Source organism: Crocodylus siamensis, chromosome 1, assembly GCF_052110815.1.
Source record: "Crocodylus siamensis isolate JL-2025a chromosome 1, ASM5211081v1, whole genome shotgun sequence".
In the NCBI taxonomy this organism is placed as follows: Eukaryota; Metazoa; Chordata; order Crocodylia; family Crocodylidae; genus Crocodylus; species Crocodylus siamensis.
The window spans coordinates 122096596-122115922 of record NC_143395.1 but is presented as its reverse complement, the minus strand read 5'-3'; the positions used below and the strand labels follow the sequence as shown (position 1 = coordinate 122115922).

Genomic DNA, 19327 nt, shown 5'->3' with positions numbered 1-19327 from the left:
GAAAAGATGTATGTGAGAAAACTCAGTATTTGCTGCAGTCATATCTATCCCTGGCTACTTTGCAAACCATTTCCACATGGTTGGGAAGCTAAGTCTGAAAAGAATCAGGATTGTACGGCAGGACTGTACCTTTATTAGCTTACTGGGTACATTCAGGAAAAACAACTTTCTATGCAACACTGGATGTCTGCACATCAGATTCAGATTATTCGTTAGCTTCCGGTTAAATTAATATTGAATATTTAATTATACTTCATTTTTAGACATGAATATTCTGACTAATGCATTATTAAAATAGCAAACTAGTGTACATCTCTTACAATGAGTCTTATGTTGCCAGGATCACAAATGTTATGTTGTTAGAACTATAACCATCTTCAGCAGAGAACTCAAGTGCCACATGAAAGTGTTTTATGTAATTTGCATTGAGAAGAGATTCTTGCTTTGCTAAGAGTTAGCATCCTCTACCGATGACAGTATGTGTAGGCCCTTCTTCCACCCCACAACTGCATTTAACTGATTCTATTAGAGTTGAGACTGCAGAAGAGGTTATGTGGTGACAGAAAGGAAATATAAATATTAAAAGAAGAAGAAAAAGTGGATTAAGTGGTGTTAGCTTCAGGGCCATTTTTTTTCTTTTACTTGTAAACAGATCTAGATGTTGCATGACTCCAAAATATTTGGCTACTTGGTTTAGAATTATTCCAAGCCTGACTCGCCGGATGGACAAAGGCTATTTCACTTATAATAGTCAATCAAAGGAAGGAAACAATGATAGCACTCAGCATAAATTCATACTTCAGTGGACTAGAATAAGGAAAAGACAAGAGCACAGGAGGATGTCACTATTTTAAGGGAATTATTTAGTATTCTGAACCCTTAAAAGTGCAAAACATTTTCACTGACAGGCTGAAAACATAAGAATTACATTGTGATCAGTGACCAGGAACTAGGTTGAACAGCCAGTACCAATGGAAACTGGGCAAGTATTTTAAATTCTATTAGAGGTAGTGTATTAAAAGAAAAAAAGCCAAACATTTCACATTTATTATTAGACAACAAGAAAATCTTTTCAAGAAAGGATGCCAAAGACATCTGAGAGAGACTAAAGGACATACAACAGTGAGGGTGAGTAGGAAGTAGTATTATTATTGAAGTAATCACCAACCACGGTCAAAAGGGAAACTGGCTGTACAAGTATGGAAAAGACACAGATGCTGGCAGACAACATATTTCTGACATCCATGTTTTAGTTCTCCACAAAGTAGATGACCCTTTAGTTTTGGTCAGACACGGTTCCGGTTTTGGAAGTTCATTCTTGGTCTTGTCCTGGAAATGAAAACCTAGGAAAGGGAATCCAAACTTGGTACCTCCTTGGAAGGAATCTCTAATTCATACCCAGGTTGCTCCACAATGATTGCTTAGAAGTGACAGAATTCTGGTATTGCATAAGCCACCTTGAGCCTTTCTGGATAGGCAAGGCTATACATCTAACATCATTAACACCACAGTCCAATTCCTGTCCATCCTTGCAATCTCCATTAGATTTCTGATAAAGCTGAACTGGTGATGAAATAGGGGTCTTAATTTCCATAGTGTAGATAAACCCTAATGAGTAGAAACATTTTATAAATTAGCTGCAGAAGTGTTCAAATAACTCACTATTCTAATTTGGATAGTTTGTATAAAATTAAGACAATGGGTGCCACCAGAGCTGGTAAAGTAATAGATCACTACACCTTTGGTACACAACCAATATTTAAAGAAAGGAAGAATATAGTTTAGTGGTGATGCTTGCATCAGAAAGGACAGAACTTGAATTTAGGACAGTGGTTTTCAATCTTTTTTCATTTGTGGACCCCTAAAAAAATTCAAATGGAAGTGCAGACCCCTCTGGAAATTTTGAATGTTGGTGTAGACCCCTATGAATTGTAAATGTAGGTATTCACATACTTTTGATTGATCATGGCCATCTCTCATAGGCCCCTTAGTCTGCATACCTCCAGGGGTCCACAGACCACAGGCTGAAAACCATTGCTTCAGGATATTAAGAGGAGGGAAAAATTGCACATTTAAGTAACATTTATAAAATAAAGCAAACAGTGGGTGGGTGGGGGAAGAGGAACAGTACTATAACTAGTTGGCATGTCTACTGCTCTTTCTACTCAAGGATCTCAATATACTTTCCAAGAGTAGTATTTTGAAAAAATAGGTTCTCTCTTCCACCTTTCCCCCCTCCCCTTCATGGATAGATATACTGAGTTAGGAAGGTTAGAACTCATATTGTTAAACGTGACTTCTAATATGCATGCTGCTCTTCTTTGGATTCCAACTTTGTAATATGAAGAGCCTGACTGTAGCACCCCAAAATAAAAAACTTAAAATATCTGGTGCCTAATAATCTTAAGTCCGAAAGCCCCAGTTTAGAACCTATTTTTGATACGAGCACTACCAGGAAATAGGCACACAAGAATTATGTTGTATTAGCAGTACCCAGGTCAGACTCCTACTTCTTTGCTTTAACCGGATCACCATGGAACTTTCGAGGACCCAGCAATTAAACTTCATGAGGTTGTTATTCCTTCCTGGGCTGAAGTAAATATATATTTTCACTGAAGTGATACACTGTATAATTTTTATGTTATACAAAAACTTTAATATAATTTTAAACATCATTGATTTAAAAAGTATTTTTGTTGCTCATCATCATCATCTTCCTATAAACTTATCAGAGAGAACATTCTTTCATAAAATGATGCATTTCAATTTCTCTCACTTATTCCTCACAGTGATTCCAAGGATAAAGAGCCAATAGAATACACTTACAACTTTATTTTGTGAAGTTTAGACATTTTAAGGTGGACAACTATTAAAACTAATTTGGTCAGACCAAAAGGTAGAACTCTCTCAACATGGTCAATTATCTTGCCAGAAGAAATCACCTTTTCAGCAGGAGATAAGGAAATAAAAAATATCATGAAGCACACCGTCAAAAGCAGCATGCAGGTTAGCCTCTACTGGACAGTAATGCAATACCTACCCCAGTATAATTTTGGGAGAAAAAAAGATGAGAGAGTGCATCATAGACAATCAGGGTTGGAAGAGACCTCAGGAGGTCACCTAGTTCTCAGAGCAGGACCAGCCCCAACTTTATGATCCCAGACCCAACTCTTATCATCTCACCTCATCTTAAAATCTTTCAAGGATGGGGACTCCACAGCCTCCCTGGGTAACTTATTTTAGCGCTTTACTACTCTGCTGGTGAGAAAGTTTTTCCTAATAACTAACCTAAATTTCCCTTATTGCAACTTGAGACCATTGTTCCTTGTTCTGTTATGTGCCACCACCAAGAACAGTCTGCCTCCATCCTCTTTCAAACCCCATTTTCAGTAACTGAAGGCTGCTACTAAATCTCCCCTCAGTTTTCTGTTCTCCAGACTATATAAGCCCACTTCTCTCAGTCTTGCTTCACAAGCCAGGTGCCCCAGCCCCCTAACCGTTTTGGCTGCCCTCCGCTGGACTCTCTCCAATGTATTCACATCCTTCCTGAAGTGGGGGGCCCCAAAACTGGGCATAGTACTCCAGATGTGGCCTCACCAGTGCCAAATAAGAGGGTAATAATCACTTCCCTTGATCTGCTGGGAATGCTCCTACTAATGCAGCTCAATATGCCATTAGCCTTCTTCACAAGGGCACACTGTTGGCTCATATTCAGCTTACTGGCTACTATAACCCCCACAGTCTTTTTCTGCGGAGCTGCTGTTTAGCAACCCTGATGAGGGTGCACTCCATCCTGTCTTCCAGATTGTTGATGAAGATGTTGAACAGAACTGTCCCCAGGACCGACCCCGTGGACACACCACTTGATACTGGCTGTCAACTCAACAGTGCATCATTGATTGCTATCCTTCGAGCCCTTTACAAAGTACTGTTTTTAAAATATGCCATTCCTGTACTATTCTTAAAGACAGGTACCATATTTACATTTTTCCAGTCATTTGGGACCTTGCTTAACCTCCAAAAATTCTCAGATGATAGCCAACAGATCTGAAATTACCTCAGCCAATTTCTATAGTACATAGGGTGCATCCCACCTGGCTCTGCCAATCTAAAAGCATCCATCTTCTCTAAGGAATCCTTAGCCTGTTCTTTCACTAAGGTAGGCTCTTTATTTTCCTATCTTTGCTGCCAACAGTACTTGTCATTTGGTAGCTGACTTTATTCATGAAGAATAGCGTAAAAAGGCATTAAACGCTTCAGCCTTCTTGTATCACCTCTAACTATAGTTCAGTATGGGACCTACGCTTTCTTTAGCCTTCCTTTTACTTCCAGTATAATTGCAGAATCCCTTTTTTATGGTCTTTTACATCCCTTTCCAACTGCATCTCAAACTGTCCCTTAGTCTTCTTGATTTTCTCCCTGGATGCCCATGCACTACTTTTAAAATCTTCCTTAATAAGATGACCAAGTTTCCACTTTTTGTCGTTTCCAATATCTAACGGTATAACAGAAATGTATTGGGGAGGAGGGGAGGTGGCAGCTAATGGAGCTGGTATCTGGTTGCAGGAGCAGGGCAAGTAGTTCTTTTGATACACGGGGAAGCAGTGAAAGACTGAGTGCAGTCAAAGGCAGTTGAAGACTGACATTAACTAAAGAGTAAAGAGAAGCATTCATTTGGAGCAGTTTCAGAATAGGAGGGAAACTGTTACTCTGACGCACTCAGAAGTTGTTATACTCTTAACTGCTTTGTGTGGAGGGTTACAAGTAAGCTAAATGCCCAAACTTTAAACCTGAATGAAGCAAGCTGGAATGGTTTTGTTACATTTCTAGTGCCAGTTGTGCACACATAGCCCTTACAGCACAACAGCTGCTGCCCCTTTTCAAACTGCTTCAAATGAACATATGTCCTTGTCCACATGTGGCATTAAAGTATCAGCTTTTAGGTTCCAAACTTAACAGTCCATTAAAATAAATGGGATAGTTCACCGGGAGCATCTTTACATAGATGCTTATTCAAATGTTCCACAAACTCTGGCAGAAATATTGACATTCTGCGATAAAGTAGAATTTTTTTGAGAAACTAGAGATTAACCAGCACACTTGTAAGCAGCAGGCAATAACAGGATTTACATCTAGAATCTGAAGAATTTACTGAGAACTGGAACTTTCAGAATTGTTTTGCAGACTTGTATTCTATGCTAGTACTATCTTGTTGAATAGAAACTAAACTAAGAAGCTGCTATGTATAATGGAAGATTAGTACAATAGAAAGAGAGAGAGAGAGAGATGTAAAAACTTTGCATATTTGCCTCTGAATTGAGTGGACCATCCTTAGTAATAAAAATTCAGATTGGTGGTTTAGGCAATTTTGAAAAAAAGGCTTTTTCACTCCTAAATACATTTTTCATTTTGCCTTCCACACCGTAGCTTATATTAAGTTTAAATATACTCAGAAAAGAGGTGAATAAAGATGCAATAAATTGTACTTAGAGCCATGAGCCTGGTCAGCACTTGAGCTGGAGAATCTAAAAAAAGAAACCTTCTGGTTTTGGATGCATAGATTCCTCACAAACAATGTATTCTTCATTCTTTCAGTTGGAGCTCTGTTTTGTTCACAAATCTAAAAGATTAATTCTTGTAAAAATGTTTTTAAGTTTCTTCATGTTATTACAGAAATAAATGGGGATGATACTGACATCTGAAATCTCTGGTTTTGGGAGCTAGTATTTTCACAAAGCAACTACCTTTTAAGCTGAAATGTCTTTATTTTTTTAGGAAAAACATTTAGAGGGGGAAAAAAAAAAAAAAAAAAATCAGTGCAGATATTCAATGTAACACTAAACATGGAAAATAGTTTTTCATGGAATATGTCACCAAAATGTATGCACTGATTTTTCTTAAAAGTGAAGGAAATTGAAAAAAAGTATTTATGTAATATTTGAGGCTGTATTTGTTCTCCTCCAATCGGAATAATAAATTATAGTTTCTTCACAATATATGGACTCTATTATACTGTTTGCATGGAGATTCATTAAAATGCACTGTTCAACTATTTTATCTTTTATTAACATTTAACACAAATTTGTTCCATATATTATTTGTAATAAACTGGATTGTTTCAGAAAATGTTTTGTGATCATATAATAAAAGTCCCAAGCGCAACATAGTGAAATATAATGTTTTGAAATTTGGGATGCAGCAGAACCTTAATTCTGAATTTCACAAAATTTTGTAAAAGTAAAATCTCAACCAAAACACTGAACTAATTATGGGGTTCTTTTCCATATTTAGTATATACCAAATACAAATAAAGCAGCTGAATTTACTGGTAGATTTGTCTAGGAATCACTAATAAAGGGTTATGCTAGAACCCTCTAGTTTATGTTGACAAATATTATTAAATCATTAAAATGCTTTATCAATGGAGATCTGAGAATATACCATTAGTCTTATCTTTTACTAGATCCCAACAATTCTAATAGAAATTCAAAGTGAAAACCATTAAAATGCATTTAGGTATGACTCACTGAGTTGTATTAGTTTACTTAGTTATTGTAAGGAACCTTTGTGTTCACATTGTAGCAGGAGGCAGCTATGCTGCATTCCTGGACGTTTTCAACTAAAAACTGTTTCAGTTTGAATAGAAAGACAGAATCTGAAATAATTTTCTGAAGTAGAAACTGGATGAACATACCTCAACATTAAAAAAAGTGATATCCTAAACGATAATGCTTACTTTGAGGTTACAAGGCACTGTCAATGGGCTTTTAGAATGAAATGATGACAGTGAGCATTGTTACAATAACTGAAAACAATTCATTTTGGCATCAATCTTCACATTCCAGGAGGCACTCAGTATTTTGTGGGAACTAACCCTTTGTTAATGGATGGTAACATGACCAATACAGGATCCAACACTGCAACTCTTGCAAAGGAGATCACACACTAAGTAGTAACCCACTGGGAAATCAGAGACAGATGCAGAAGTCCGCTGCTTTCATGGGCCTGGCCCGTCTTCACCGTGGCAGCACTGTGGTTTCACCCTTGTTAAACTCTTGTAAAATTAAATTTCTCATTTAGTATTTCTTGCTGATATTAATGAAAAAAGCCCCAAAACATTTTCCAAGAGAAAAATTCAGGCACTGATCACAAGACTCTCCTCCACCCCAGTTCTCAAGCATGGCCTCCCACCCAATGCTGTGAAATACCTGAATTAGCAAGTCTGTTTCTACTTGTCACCTTACCGGCTAAGGGCTTATCTATAGTAGAAGTATTTGCATTGCTGTAGCTACACCAGTATAACCACAGTGGTACAAATTCCTAATTACTGCTGTGCTGTATACAGAAGACACCACCTGGCACCTGAGTGGTATGCCTCAGTATAAAAAACAAGGTCTATTTCACTGCCTAGCAGTGTCAACCAAATACTTCCAAGATCATTGGATAATTAGCAGCACTAACCCTCAGAGTACATTAACCATGTTATGTCAGATATACAAAGAGAAAAGGCTAGTTATCAGACAAACAGTATTAAACAACAACCTGCACAGAAAAGTTTGACTCTTCAGAGCAAAATCCTTGAACCTTAAAGCTGTATAACAAATTCTCTTGTTTAATTCTTTAAAAAGTGCACAAATCCATTTCCCCCTTTCAAATCTTTGGTAGTTTCATGTAAAAAACGGCAGAAAAGTGTAATGTTCAACTACTTCGCTGTTTTTCACTTTGCAGGTTTATACAGAATAGAAAAAATATTTTAAAAAATTAAGGCAAATAATTTGTTGTAGCATACTAACCTCTGAAAACTGCTGAAAAAGATTCTAATAAACTACCCTGTAATCTCTTAGAAACCCAGTTCAGACTCATTTAATGGATCTCAGCTGCTATGTCAGTTGACGGCAACTTTTTAACGTTTGATCTTTTCTTCACTGTAAAATGTCATTTCTGAACTTTAAAATGATAACCAAAATTTAATTTGATCAAGCATTAAAAAAAGGATGGATACTGTGTATGTGCTAACTGTAGTTAACCCCACTGTAAAAGAATGCCTTCTACATCAGATTTTCTTTAAACAGAAAAGCAAGTTACATTTAAGGCATTCTGTCCAAAAGACATTTTCTCTGCCACTGTACCAGGTTTCTATCATATTACTAGAGACAGATGAATACAGATATACAAGATGGAAAGTCAAATATGAATGTGAGAAGCATTTCCAAACTCCAAAAGCAAAAAAAATTAAACCAGGATGTTTCATGGATGGTGAATAATCAAGAATCTGATTTAAAACCAGAAGATGCCAGTCTCCCATCAATAATGCTTTCGCCTACTCTGAAAACAGGCATTCAAGAAATAGAGTGCATTTTCATGTACTCTTACTTAAGTCAGAGTACGCATTGCTTATCTTAAAAAAAAAAAGAAGTACTTGCTGTATACCTAAGAGGCTAAGACTGATGAAAAAATTTAGATGACAGAAGAGCTCCTTGCCCTTTATTAAAACAAATAAAAAACAATCCTATTTTATAAGCTGACTGGGCTTACAAAAATCACACACAAGCAACTCCCACTTAATGCTGTTTCGTTATAATGCTCATTTTAAACTATCTGCTTTCACTTAGTGCTCAACAAGTTTCATTATTAACCCTCGTGGTCATCATCTTTGGTCATTAAAAACACTTGCAGTCGCCATCTTGGATCATCAAATAGTTTCAGTTTCCCTTAAACGCTGAGTTTTTCAGGAACCAATTAAGAGCGCTAAGCAGGGGTTGCCAGTATATTCTTTTCTAGCTTTCGTTATTAAAATCAGAAAACAAATGTTACTACCACTATGTTACTTGCTTCTAAATGCTTTAATGGGAAGTAAATACAGAAATTTTGGGGCAAAATGAGATTTAGCAGAAACCCAAAATCAAGAAAATGAATATGCTAAATCTTTTCAGGAATATGGAATCCTTGTATACTCTCAAATTTAATCAGCTACGTCCATCTCAGGCTACCTCACAGTAACATATAAGAGTCCACAACCTTGCATTATTAAAATCGGCCTGGTCACAGTAGTCTGCCCCGAGAGATAACAGTGCAGGACTAATGCCATAGGGCATCTAAAAAGGTAATATTTTTCAAGTCTGAACCGATGCAGTTAAAGGTTTTCAAATGACTACGTGTAGACACAAATTAACCTCTGCTCTTTATAAAACTGGCTACAGTGATTGGGAGGGGGGGACCTAAACATTTTTTTCTATGCTCATAAAAATGCAAAAAAGCCACGTTAAGCTCCTCTACTTGTTGTACTGCAGCTACTCTCTTTCCTGTCAAAATGCTAAGTGTAGATATTCTGTTCTTGTAAGAGGGTATTATCTTTTGTGAACTTTCAAAAAGACTCAAAATGTTCCAGTGACAAGATTAAGCAGCTACAACATGCTAGCTTTATTGGCTAATAAATATGGTATTTAAGATCCTCTCCGTTTCTGAATACTTTGCTCTTGATACTATTTTTCTGTACCAGACATTAGTAAATCAAAAAAAAAAAAAAGGAAAAAGTTCTAGCTAGAAACATGATGCAGCTAAGACTACTTGCCATACAATAATCTTTTATTCCACACAATCAGTATAGTTGTTGAAATGGTAATGGTACACTGTACATCTGCACTAAGCACAGTAGCCAATTTATTAACATTTGAAAGACATTTATATAACAGATTTAAAAATTAACTAATAAATACCTTAGTTTACAGAACTGCCAAATAAATTATTTAACCTCTCTCATCTTAATGTTAATTTCCCTGTACCATCCTGTTGCAAGCAATGGGATGTACTCCAGATCTCAACTTAAGAAAAGGCAAGGGAGATTAACTTTGCCATCTTGTTGCAACACAATAAAATGAGAAAAGCAAAACTATGCAAATACCTGTATTATGGAAATTTAGCAGATCCACGAGGATAGCCTCTTCATTTACAACTATTAATTTAAAAAGATCAAAGATCTAACAAACTAAAAATAAAAGGAAACAACTAAAAAAACAATACAGTTGTTTTGGACACACAGAGCTCCTGAAGTCTAACAGCCAAATAGCATACCAGTGTCATACTGAGAGGCACAACACCAATCGCATTCCATGATGCCAAAGCAGTTTGCGTACAAAGGTACTTTTATCTTAAGTGTTGCAAATCCCACCTAAGCTGAGATAACCTGGTGTCCAAAATGTTCACATGGTTTGGTACATACTATTGCTTATTTAAATACAAATGAATCTCAATGTTTCCTAATATTCCCAGTATTACTGCTTGTATGGTATGCGTAAAAGCTTTTAAGGAAGAGTATTTTCATTTAAGGAGGCAGCTTTTGTGGCCTCTAAAATTAAAATACTGGGAACTGAGAAAATGAACCATGTCATCACAAAAATGATCAAATATAATTTCTCTTAAAATTCAATGTATTCTGTACTACATTCAAAAACTCAAAACACATCATCATACTTTATCTCGATGGAAAAAAATTAAGCATGATACAAACTACTGATAAACTAGTATTCTTTAATGGTAAGTGACAAAATTCTTATTTATCCGAATTAAAAATTTTCCATTCTGCAGAAGGAAAGTGATTTATTGTAACCTACTCCTCTTACATCCTATTAAGAAAGAAAAATATCCCTCTCAAAAGCTAAGTTAAAGGATGCTTTGGGTTTGAGTGCAATTTAGAAATAGATTTGCTGAAACAAGAGAGAAAATGTACTGCAAAAGGGACAAGTTGAAAAGCTCTCATTGCTGTATTGCCAAATTTCCACCACTAGTTTAAAAAATACACAAAACAGGTGAAACAGAAGAGAGTAGTGCTACTAATTTACCTAGGAGGCCAATTCATCTCAACAGTTTAACTCAAAGGTTCTATTTCGATATTAAAGCCACCAAAACACAAAGCCCACTTCATTTCTGTTAGAAAGATGTAGATTTGTTTTTTAAACCAACAACAGCTTTTACTTTTCGTGCAACAATTCTGGACTTTAGAGATTCACTGCAAGCAAATAACCACAAATCACTTAAATGCTACCACTATCTCTCCAGAACACCAATTACAACAAAGACAATGCAAATATTTGCTTCAATTTTGACTTCATGCATAGCTACATCTTTAAAAGTAAGCTAAAATCCTACTGTATAAACATTACAGTGTATCATGTTCCACCTTCTAAAAGTAATAAAAGCATCACATAACTACAAATGTGAGAAAATATATGCAGGCTTGATTTATTCAATCAAATCAACTTTATCTTACTACCTAAAGAAGGTGAAAGATTTTTTAAAATATTTTTATAACCTACGTTCATTTCAGTTGTATCAAACTGTCTACATTATTCTGTGAGTGCACATACATGCACACACAGAAACAGTGATATCTACATACACTTTACACAAATATTTACATACATGTTATATACATAAACTAATGTGACTGCATGATTTTCAGTATAAAAGCATATGCTTCTTTCTAGAGCACATAATTGTTGCATTGGTCTCACAAGAGTCATATAAACCTTTTGCAACAATTAGCTAAAGTATGTACCCATAGCTGATTCCAGGTATTATAGCTTGCAGGTTTTAAAAAAAATACAATGCCTAGAACACTGTTATCAAACAAATATGTTTTATTGGCATCTAAAAACAAAATGCACCCAACATTAAAATGTACTTTTTTTTCATTTTTTAACCCACTGCAGTACGAGGAACAAATCACAGACACTTACTTTAGAGGAAACAGAGACTATAGTGTCAACTTTACAAAATCACTTTTAATCTCTGTATTATGCTCCTTAAATGACTGGGACTATTATTTTTTTGGTTTTTCTTACTGCCAAATCGTAGGAACGTAAAATATCACAGCTTTGTCTACGCTTTAAAATTCTGCAACCTAAAACACGGACAAGATACACCAGCACCTGTTTCAAGTATAACAATTTCCATAGCCAACCTAATGGTAGTATCTAAAATTTCCATTTTCTTCCATAGGAAGTCTTTATTTGACAAGCTGTTATTTATCTTTGTGAAATTAAAAGCAACTGGGGGGCACACGTTTGTGTTTGACCAGAGAAATAAAAAACGTTTACCTACCATGTTCAAATTAAGAACAGTGGTCTATACAAGTCAGTTGTACAGTTATTTAAGTGAAAGATGAACATGAACATCAGATTAACTTAATTCTGGCAGACAAAAGTGAACTTTTAAGGTCCAGTCAGCCATTTATCTATTACAGAGAGATGACAACTTTACAAAAGGTATCTTTTACCTACTGAGTGATGATTATGTCCCCTCAGTTTCTGTGCTTTCTACCACTGGTTCACTTTCTATATCAGCTTCTGTGTCACTCTTCTCTTTGTTCATCTCGCCTGAAGATGCCAGTTTTTCATAAAGTTCTGGATCGTTCTGAACTTGCACAGTTGGTGGCTGACTTTCTGTCTCTGTATTTTCACCATTTACCTGGGTCATATTCTCAGCTTTGTGTTGAGAAGTGGCCCCTTCAAAATATTCAAAAACCCTTGTATGTGGAGGGGGGATCCAGTTGTTCTGCATTCTCTCTCTTCCAAATCTGTTTCCATTCACTTCTCTGCAGAAATTAAAATCTCTGTCATCCCTATCCCTCTGTCTTTCCCAGGGTCTTCTACGGTCATCAAAATCTCTGTGAGCATCTTGTTCATATCCTCTGTTCCAGCTGGGACCACTCCTAGCATCAAACCTGTAATTTACATGCCGAAACCTCTCCCTGTCCTCATGAAAGCCTTTAGGGCCACCAAAGATAGGAAAGGCATGATGTTCTCTTTCATCATAATCTCCTCTCTGTCCCCAGTGTTTGTCTGTATTGAAACCAAAATGCTCTCTTCGACCAAGACCATCTAGACCTGGTCTTCCATAATTCTCTCTCATATCTGCATGTGGTCTTGCAAAATGTTCTCTTCCCTCTAGTGGAGGTCTTCCTAGACCCTCTCTTGGATCCACTGGTGGTCGTCCAGCAGAATCCCTGACATCCACTGGGGATGGCCTATTAAGATTCTCGCGGTTTTCCACTGGAGGAAAACGATAATCTCGGTCTCCTTCCTGTTGAATGTTCTCACCACCAAGTGGTAGTCTTTTCTCTGCATTAGAAATGGGATCAATATTTTGTCTCCCAGGTGTTCCAAAAGGTCTCTCAGTCTGATTAAAAAGATCCCCCGGAGGAAAAGGACCTCTAGGTGGTGGATGAAGGGATGGGTCAAGGATTGTTGGAGGAGGAGGGATATTGCGCTGTGGTGGCATTCCAGGTTGCATTAATGGAAATCTTGGTCCCGGTGACTGGGGTATAAGTCCTAGACGGATATCTAAGAGGGGCATTCCAGGCATCCTTGGACTACCAATATTTAAATGAGGCATGTTATGAATTCCTGCGGGATGCTGCATTGCCAGAAGTCCAGAACTATTTGAAATATTTGGTGGTGGCAATCCCATAAGTCCAGAACTATTTGAGACATTGGGTGGTGGTACTGCCATAAGCCCCGAGCTGCTTGAAACACTGGGTGGCTGTACTCCTGCCAGAAGTCCTGAGCTACTCGAGATGTTGGGTGGCAGTAGTCCAGAGCTGCTTGAGACAATGGGGGGCTGCACTCCAGGCATAACTCCAGAGCTGCTTGAGACAATAGGTGGTTGTGGTCCTGGCAAATGTCCAGAACTACTAGAGACATTTGGTGGTGGCCCTCCTCCTGCAAGCCCAGAGCTGCTGGAGACGCTGTGTGGTGGCAGTCCTCCAGCAAGGCCAGAGCTGCTGGAGATGCTAGGTGGTGGCACTCCACCTGCAAGCCCAGAGCTGCTGGAGATGCTGGGTGGTGGCAGTCCTCCAACAAGCCCAGAGCTGCTGGAAACACTGGGTGGCGGCAGTCCTCCGACAAGCCCAGAGCTGCTGGAAACACTGGGTGGCGGCAGTCCCCCTGCAAGCCCAGAGCTGCTAGAGGCATCATTTTGGACTGAAATGCAACAAACAACAACAAACCTATGAGTAGACAGAAATGTTAACTCTACACAGTTTTCAGCACAAACTCTAATTTCCATTCATTATTCAGCTAACCTATACTTAAGCTGGAAATGGACAAATGCAAATCTGTCATAGTTCTGGGTTCTTACCACAGATCATTTTAATCAGTGGTGAAGCCTGGGCCCTTCATCATGGAAACTATGCATCTTTACATAGTGGGGGAGTGAAAAGAAATTTCAAGCACTACTAAAGATTACAAGATAGACATTGCAAGAAAATATGTGAATGAATGCTTTAAAAATTACACTAAACATTGCTGCTACTTTCTGGCACCTTTGTTTTTCACTCCCCCCTGCCTTAAAATACTCTTATTTGGCTCTACTGGCTCAGATTTACCCATTTAAACAGAAATGTGTACAGGATAATTTCTTGTACATTTTCCAGTAACATGAATTATTGGAAAATGGCAACTAATTGATGGTAAAGAGATAATTATTGCTGTTTAAGGGCAGATGCAGACTGGTAAACTAGGCACCAGATAGAACTTAGGTGGAATTTAGATACCTAAAACAGAAAGAGAGATTTAAAATTACTCCTGCTGCACAAGCAACAAAACTTGTTAGATGCTTAAATTCATCATTACCATGCATGCAGACTACGACTTCCACCCCTGCACAGAAGAACCTTAGTCTGAGCAGCTAGACACCTCTTTTGAAATTCAAACAGGAGGCAGAATAGCATGTAAATTCCACTTAAGTTCCCCAACAAGCCTAGTTATATAGATGGTGTGATCTGAGCATACTTAACACACACCAACAATATTAAGTGTAGCAGTCAGGGTCACTTTATTCAGAAATGGCTGGCAGCAGCAACAGCAGCACCCATATGGTTATAGAACTCACTTCACAGGTGTAACTCCAGGAAGTTCCTGCTGCTTCACCTAGATTGTCTCCTGGGATGCCACACTTCCTGGATACTCTGTTTACAGGAGGATTTACTGTCTCTCACACAGTCAGATTCTGGGGACAAAGCTTTGTGTTCTATGCAAGTAAGTATGATATTTGCATAAGCCTAGGCATGTGCTATAACAGGGGTGGGCAATTATTTCGGGCGGAGGGCTGCTTACCAAGTTTTGGCAAGCTGTCAGGGGCTGCATGGTTAGCCCCGCCCCACACCCTGGTCACCACCTTGTGACCAGAAGTCCCACCCCCTAACGCTTGACCTTTGCCACCGGAAGTCCCTCCCCTTGCCCCCAAAAGTACTCCTTTCAGCAAGGGGTTTTGCCACCTCAGAACCAGAAAAATACCAAATTAGATTGTAAAAAGTAATCATCTACAACATTCATAAATTTGATTTAAAATTGCTTTTGTCCAGATTTACATGTGTTTGTGTACTGTACACAGAGGTGACTGCACAGTAGCTTAAAATGAAGTCTTATTCTTGTATATTGTGGGGGGTGGGTATGGGGGGGGGAAGGGTAGCTAGGGTTTATGTATGGCAGTGCAAGGGGAGGCATAGGTACAGGTGTATGGAGGGGTGTGCATGTGGGACTCATCCTATGAACAAACGAACGAACGAACGAACGCGCGCACACACACACACACACACTGCCCCTGTGCCTACAGACACACACACGCACCCACCCACCCAACCAGCGTGGTCCCATGTTCCGTGGACTGGGGATACAGCCAGGAGCCACAGCCATGTGGTGCTGGAGCAGAAAAGTAGGGAACTGGCTGGATGTGGGCAGGGTGGGGCTGGGCTGGGCTGCTCAAGCCTGCTGAGGGCTCCCCTCTGTGTCCTACTGCCCCTGGCTACAGCCAGCTTCGACAGGGAGCCGGGGTAAATAAATATTAATTTACTAATTTTTTTTTAGGGGCTCCACAGGCCGGACAGAATGGCCTGGCAGGCTGTATTTTGCCGGCTGCTGTGCTATAACCACCAACAGCATGAACATCTACTCTTAGAAGCAGAAGTGGATGCTGTATTGCAAGCAGAGGCACCCTGCATGCAACAATGAGTCAGGTGCCAAAACCTAAGAGATGAAGACTTCAAACATACTGCTAGGTTCTGTGTTTTCTATTTGGAAGCTCTAGGGGGCTCCCTGGTCAGCATCTAGGCTCTTGGCACTGTCCGTTAATAGCACCCCATTAACTATATAGGAAGCTTGTGTGTAGCTGTTTCTCTAAACCAGGGCTGTCCAACTGGAGTGGGGCAGGGCTGGTCAGAACCAGCATAAAGGGCCAGAAGGTCCATGGCCTGCATGATGTGGGGGGGGGGGGGCGGCTGTCCAGCAGGCCTGCACAGTACATTGCCTGAAGGATCCATAGCTCATAACATGCAGACCATAGATTGCCCTACTCTAAACCACTTTCAGGGGATGGGAGGGAGGGGGGGGAGGTCAAGTGCCTAACTATTAAGTATGCCATCACCTAAATTAAATTAGAGATATCCACAGAGCTAATACAGATTTTGCCCTAAGCCTCACATTCAAAATTATGCTCATCCCATAATGAGAACTAGTTCTACCTATAAGGTCAACTTACAAAATAACGTTATAAATTTGAGTTTTTATGTGACAAGTTATGTAGAGACAACAATTTCTTACCAGATCTAACATTTTCATTTGAGGAAACCTGAAGGTCAGTATGATGAGATCCTTTTTCTTCTGCCTCTGGTTTACTGCTTGGAAGAGGATTAAAACCACTTCCAGCTGATAACGTTGGTGTGGCCAGATTGCTAGAACCTGTGCCAACTGGTAAAACAAGGGTACTAAAAGGAACATCTTTTATTGTATCTTGAGTAATTGGTAATGGAGGCTGCACTAAAGCTACAGAAAAAAGGGGGGGAAAAAAAAAAAAAACTTTAGTGGGCATTTTTAAAACTATATTGTCAATTTTGTGTAGCAGATACTTTACTGAGAGACTATAAACAAAGTATAGTAAATCAAAATATTTTCATTTTAATTATGTGTAAATTATTTCAAATTACATTTTAAATACTTAAACAGTGCTACATTTCAGCCTCAAGTGCACAAATATATCTAAATAACAGAATTCTTTCAAAAAAAAAAGTCTTCAGTGTCTCCTGGGAACATAGCAATTCAATATAGTATCTGTGAATATTACTTAAGAAGTTCCATTAAACCTCTTCTGAATACACAGGTAAATCAGCTGGACAACAACCCATAGATCAGCCCATTTCTGTTAGCAAGAAGTTGTACACTTGGTTAAAAAAACTAGTATATTAGATAGCTAGATTTACATTAACACAAAACCCCTAAAAACTGACAAGCCAACTTACATGTTGGGACTACTGGTGGAACAACAGGCGGCGGCACAACAGGTGGCGGCACAACAGGTGGGACTGGAGGTGGCATAAAACCTATATGACAAAAGAAAAAAAAAATACTACAACTAGCTCTTTGAAAACTGTCACAGGAGAACCTAATAATCAGCATTAAACCAGGAAAGATGTCTCACTACAAACTAATAAGTACTGGGAGGGAAACCAGCCAACATTACTACTTTCCAGGGGGTCTAACTCTGCTATAGAGCAGGGGCATCAAAGATATGGCTGCTAGAGCTCCTGAAAGAGCAGGAATCTGGAGGAAGGGTGAACCCACCAACAATTCCCACATACAGAGCCCCAGATGCATGTCAGTGGTGGAGGGCAACTGATGAAAGAATTAACCAGAGAGAGAGTGGAGGTAGTTGAGTTTGATGCCTCTTGTATAGAGGATGCATAAGCACCTCTAGCAAGTTGCCCTTTATATCAGTAGTCCCCAAGGAGAAATTAAGAGTTCCAACCAACCATCCTAAGATTTTTCAAATTTAAAAAAGGGGATGTAAAATGCTTTGTTTTTTCATATTTTAAATCTAAGATTAAACTTGGTTGAACGACCTGTACTTTAAGAGTCAGAAAAAATCCTAGCATGTAATCTAGAGTGCTGAGTTAATATAAAATGTAGTAACTTACCAGGAGGTGGTTGTGAAGGATTGAAACTTGCACGCAAGAATGGTGGTGGAGGAATTGAACTATAGCCAGGAGGAGGGACAGACATTGAGACGGGAAATGCTGGTGGAACTAGATTAACAGCAGGCACAGCTGGAGCTACTGGGATCTTTTTTGGTAGGAAGAAAAAAAAAACACAACAACAACAAAAAAAACAAGCTTCAACATTTACATTATTCAATGACTTTGAAAGATGAATAATTACTTGATTGCAATTCTCATTAAATGAAAGCAGTAATTATAATCAAAGCCTCTGTATGCCGTGGTAAGTACGACAAATTACAAGATTTTGAAGCAGCAGAATGAAAATTCTGTAGTAGCTTCAAGTAAATTACAAGGTGTTTTTACTTAATACTGAAAATAACAATGTAAAAGAAATAAAAAGAAATTAAAATTGAAAAAACAATATTGCAATAAATTATTCCTTGTGTTTTTTAATTATACCAAAGTCAAATGGTATATAGTATACATATAGTATACATCAGGCTGGACATAAGGAAGAATTTCTTTACTGTCCGAGCTCCCAAGGTCTGGAACAGTCTGCCAGCAGACGTGGTTCAAGCACCTACATTGAACACCTTCAAGAGTAAATTGGATGCTTATCTTGCTGGGATCCTATGACCCCAGCTGACTTCCTGCCCTTTGGGCAGGGGGCTGGACTCGATCTCTCGAGGTCCCTTCCAGCCCTGATGTCTATGAAATCTTTGAAATCTAATTCTACCAAAATGCAGAAGTGGCCAGGGAAAAATTGCAAGGTTGGCAGCTGGGAATATAGCTTTTCTTTCCAAGGTGTCTTAAACAGTATAATATTACCAGTATTTTTGTTTCTATGTGATTTTCATATCAAAGTGTTTCTCAGTCCACAAACATAGTAACTGTTTTTCAATATGCCATCTTTGCAGACTCAGCTAAGTAACATACAGTTTGCTGCATTCTCTCTCTTGCTTGTCATACATATGACAAATGGAGCCATGTCATCTGAATTTGAGGGCAGGGTAAGCAGGAGAGAGCCCACCACTGAATTCTGGATTAGAGAGCCCTGTTGGGGATATGTTCTGGCAGTATCAGGGTGAGCAATGGTAGCATTAACCCCCCAGTTTCCTGACACTGCTCATTCCACTTCTGAAGATGGGTCTGCATCTGCCTTGTGAGGAGCCCTGTGGTTTGGATCCAGTCACAGAGGCAAAATGAGTTTCATGCCCCCTCTGTAAAGGATACATAAGGCTTAATTCTGCCCAAAATAACATAGGGAAGAATCTACAAACATTGATAAAGGACCCCTATATTTGGAATTTAGACTGCACATCCACAAGCATTTACACAAAT

At 38.6% G+C, this 19327-nt stretch overlaps 1 protein-coding gene across 6 annotated transcripts in view; it reads right to left on the bottom strand.

The window, feature by feature from the left end:
- SCAF8 (SR-related CTD associated factor 8) overlaps window positions 1–19327 on the bottom strand; it is a 168946-nt gene that overhangs the window by 59500 nt on the left and 90119 nt on the right. For 4 of the 6 annotated variants that reach the window (XM_090041681.1, XM_090041696.1, XM_090041701.1 and 1 more), the window contains 4 exons: window positions 17966–18110; window positions 17291–17371; window positions 16596–16817; window positions 11619–13979 (listed from right to left, as the gene is read on the bottom strand). In XM_090041681.1, the coding sequence (XP_089897807.1) occupies window positions 12289–13979; window positions 16596–16817; window positions 17291–17371; window positions 17966–18110 (2139 nt within the window). In that variant the 3' untranslated portion in view covers window positions 11619–12288. Of the gene's footprint in view, window positions 1–11618; window positions 13980–16595; window positions 16818–17290; window positions 17372–17965; window positions 18111–19327 lie in introns of those variants that run through there. The other 2 variants (XM_090041692.1, XM_090041687.1) reach the window with 1 other exon arrangement.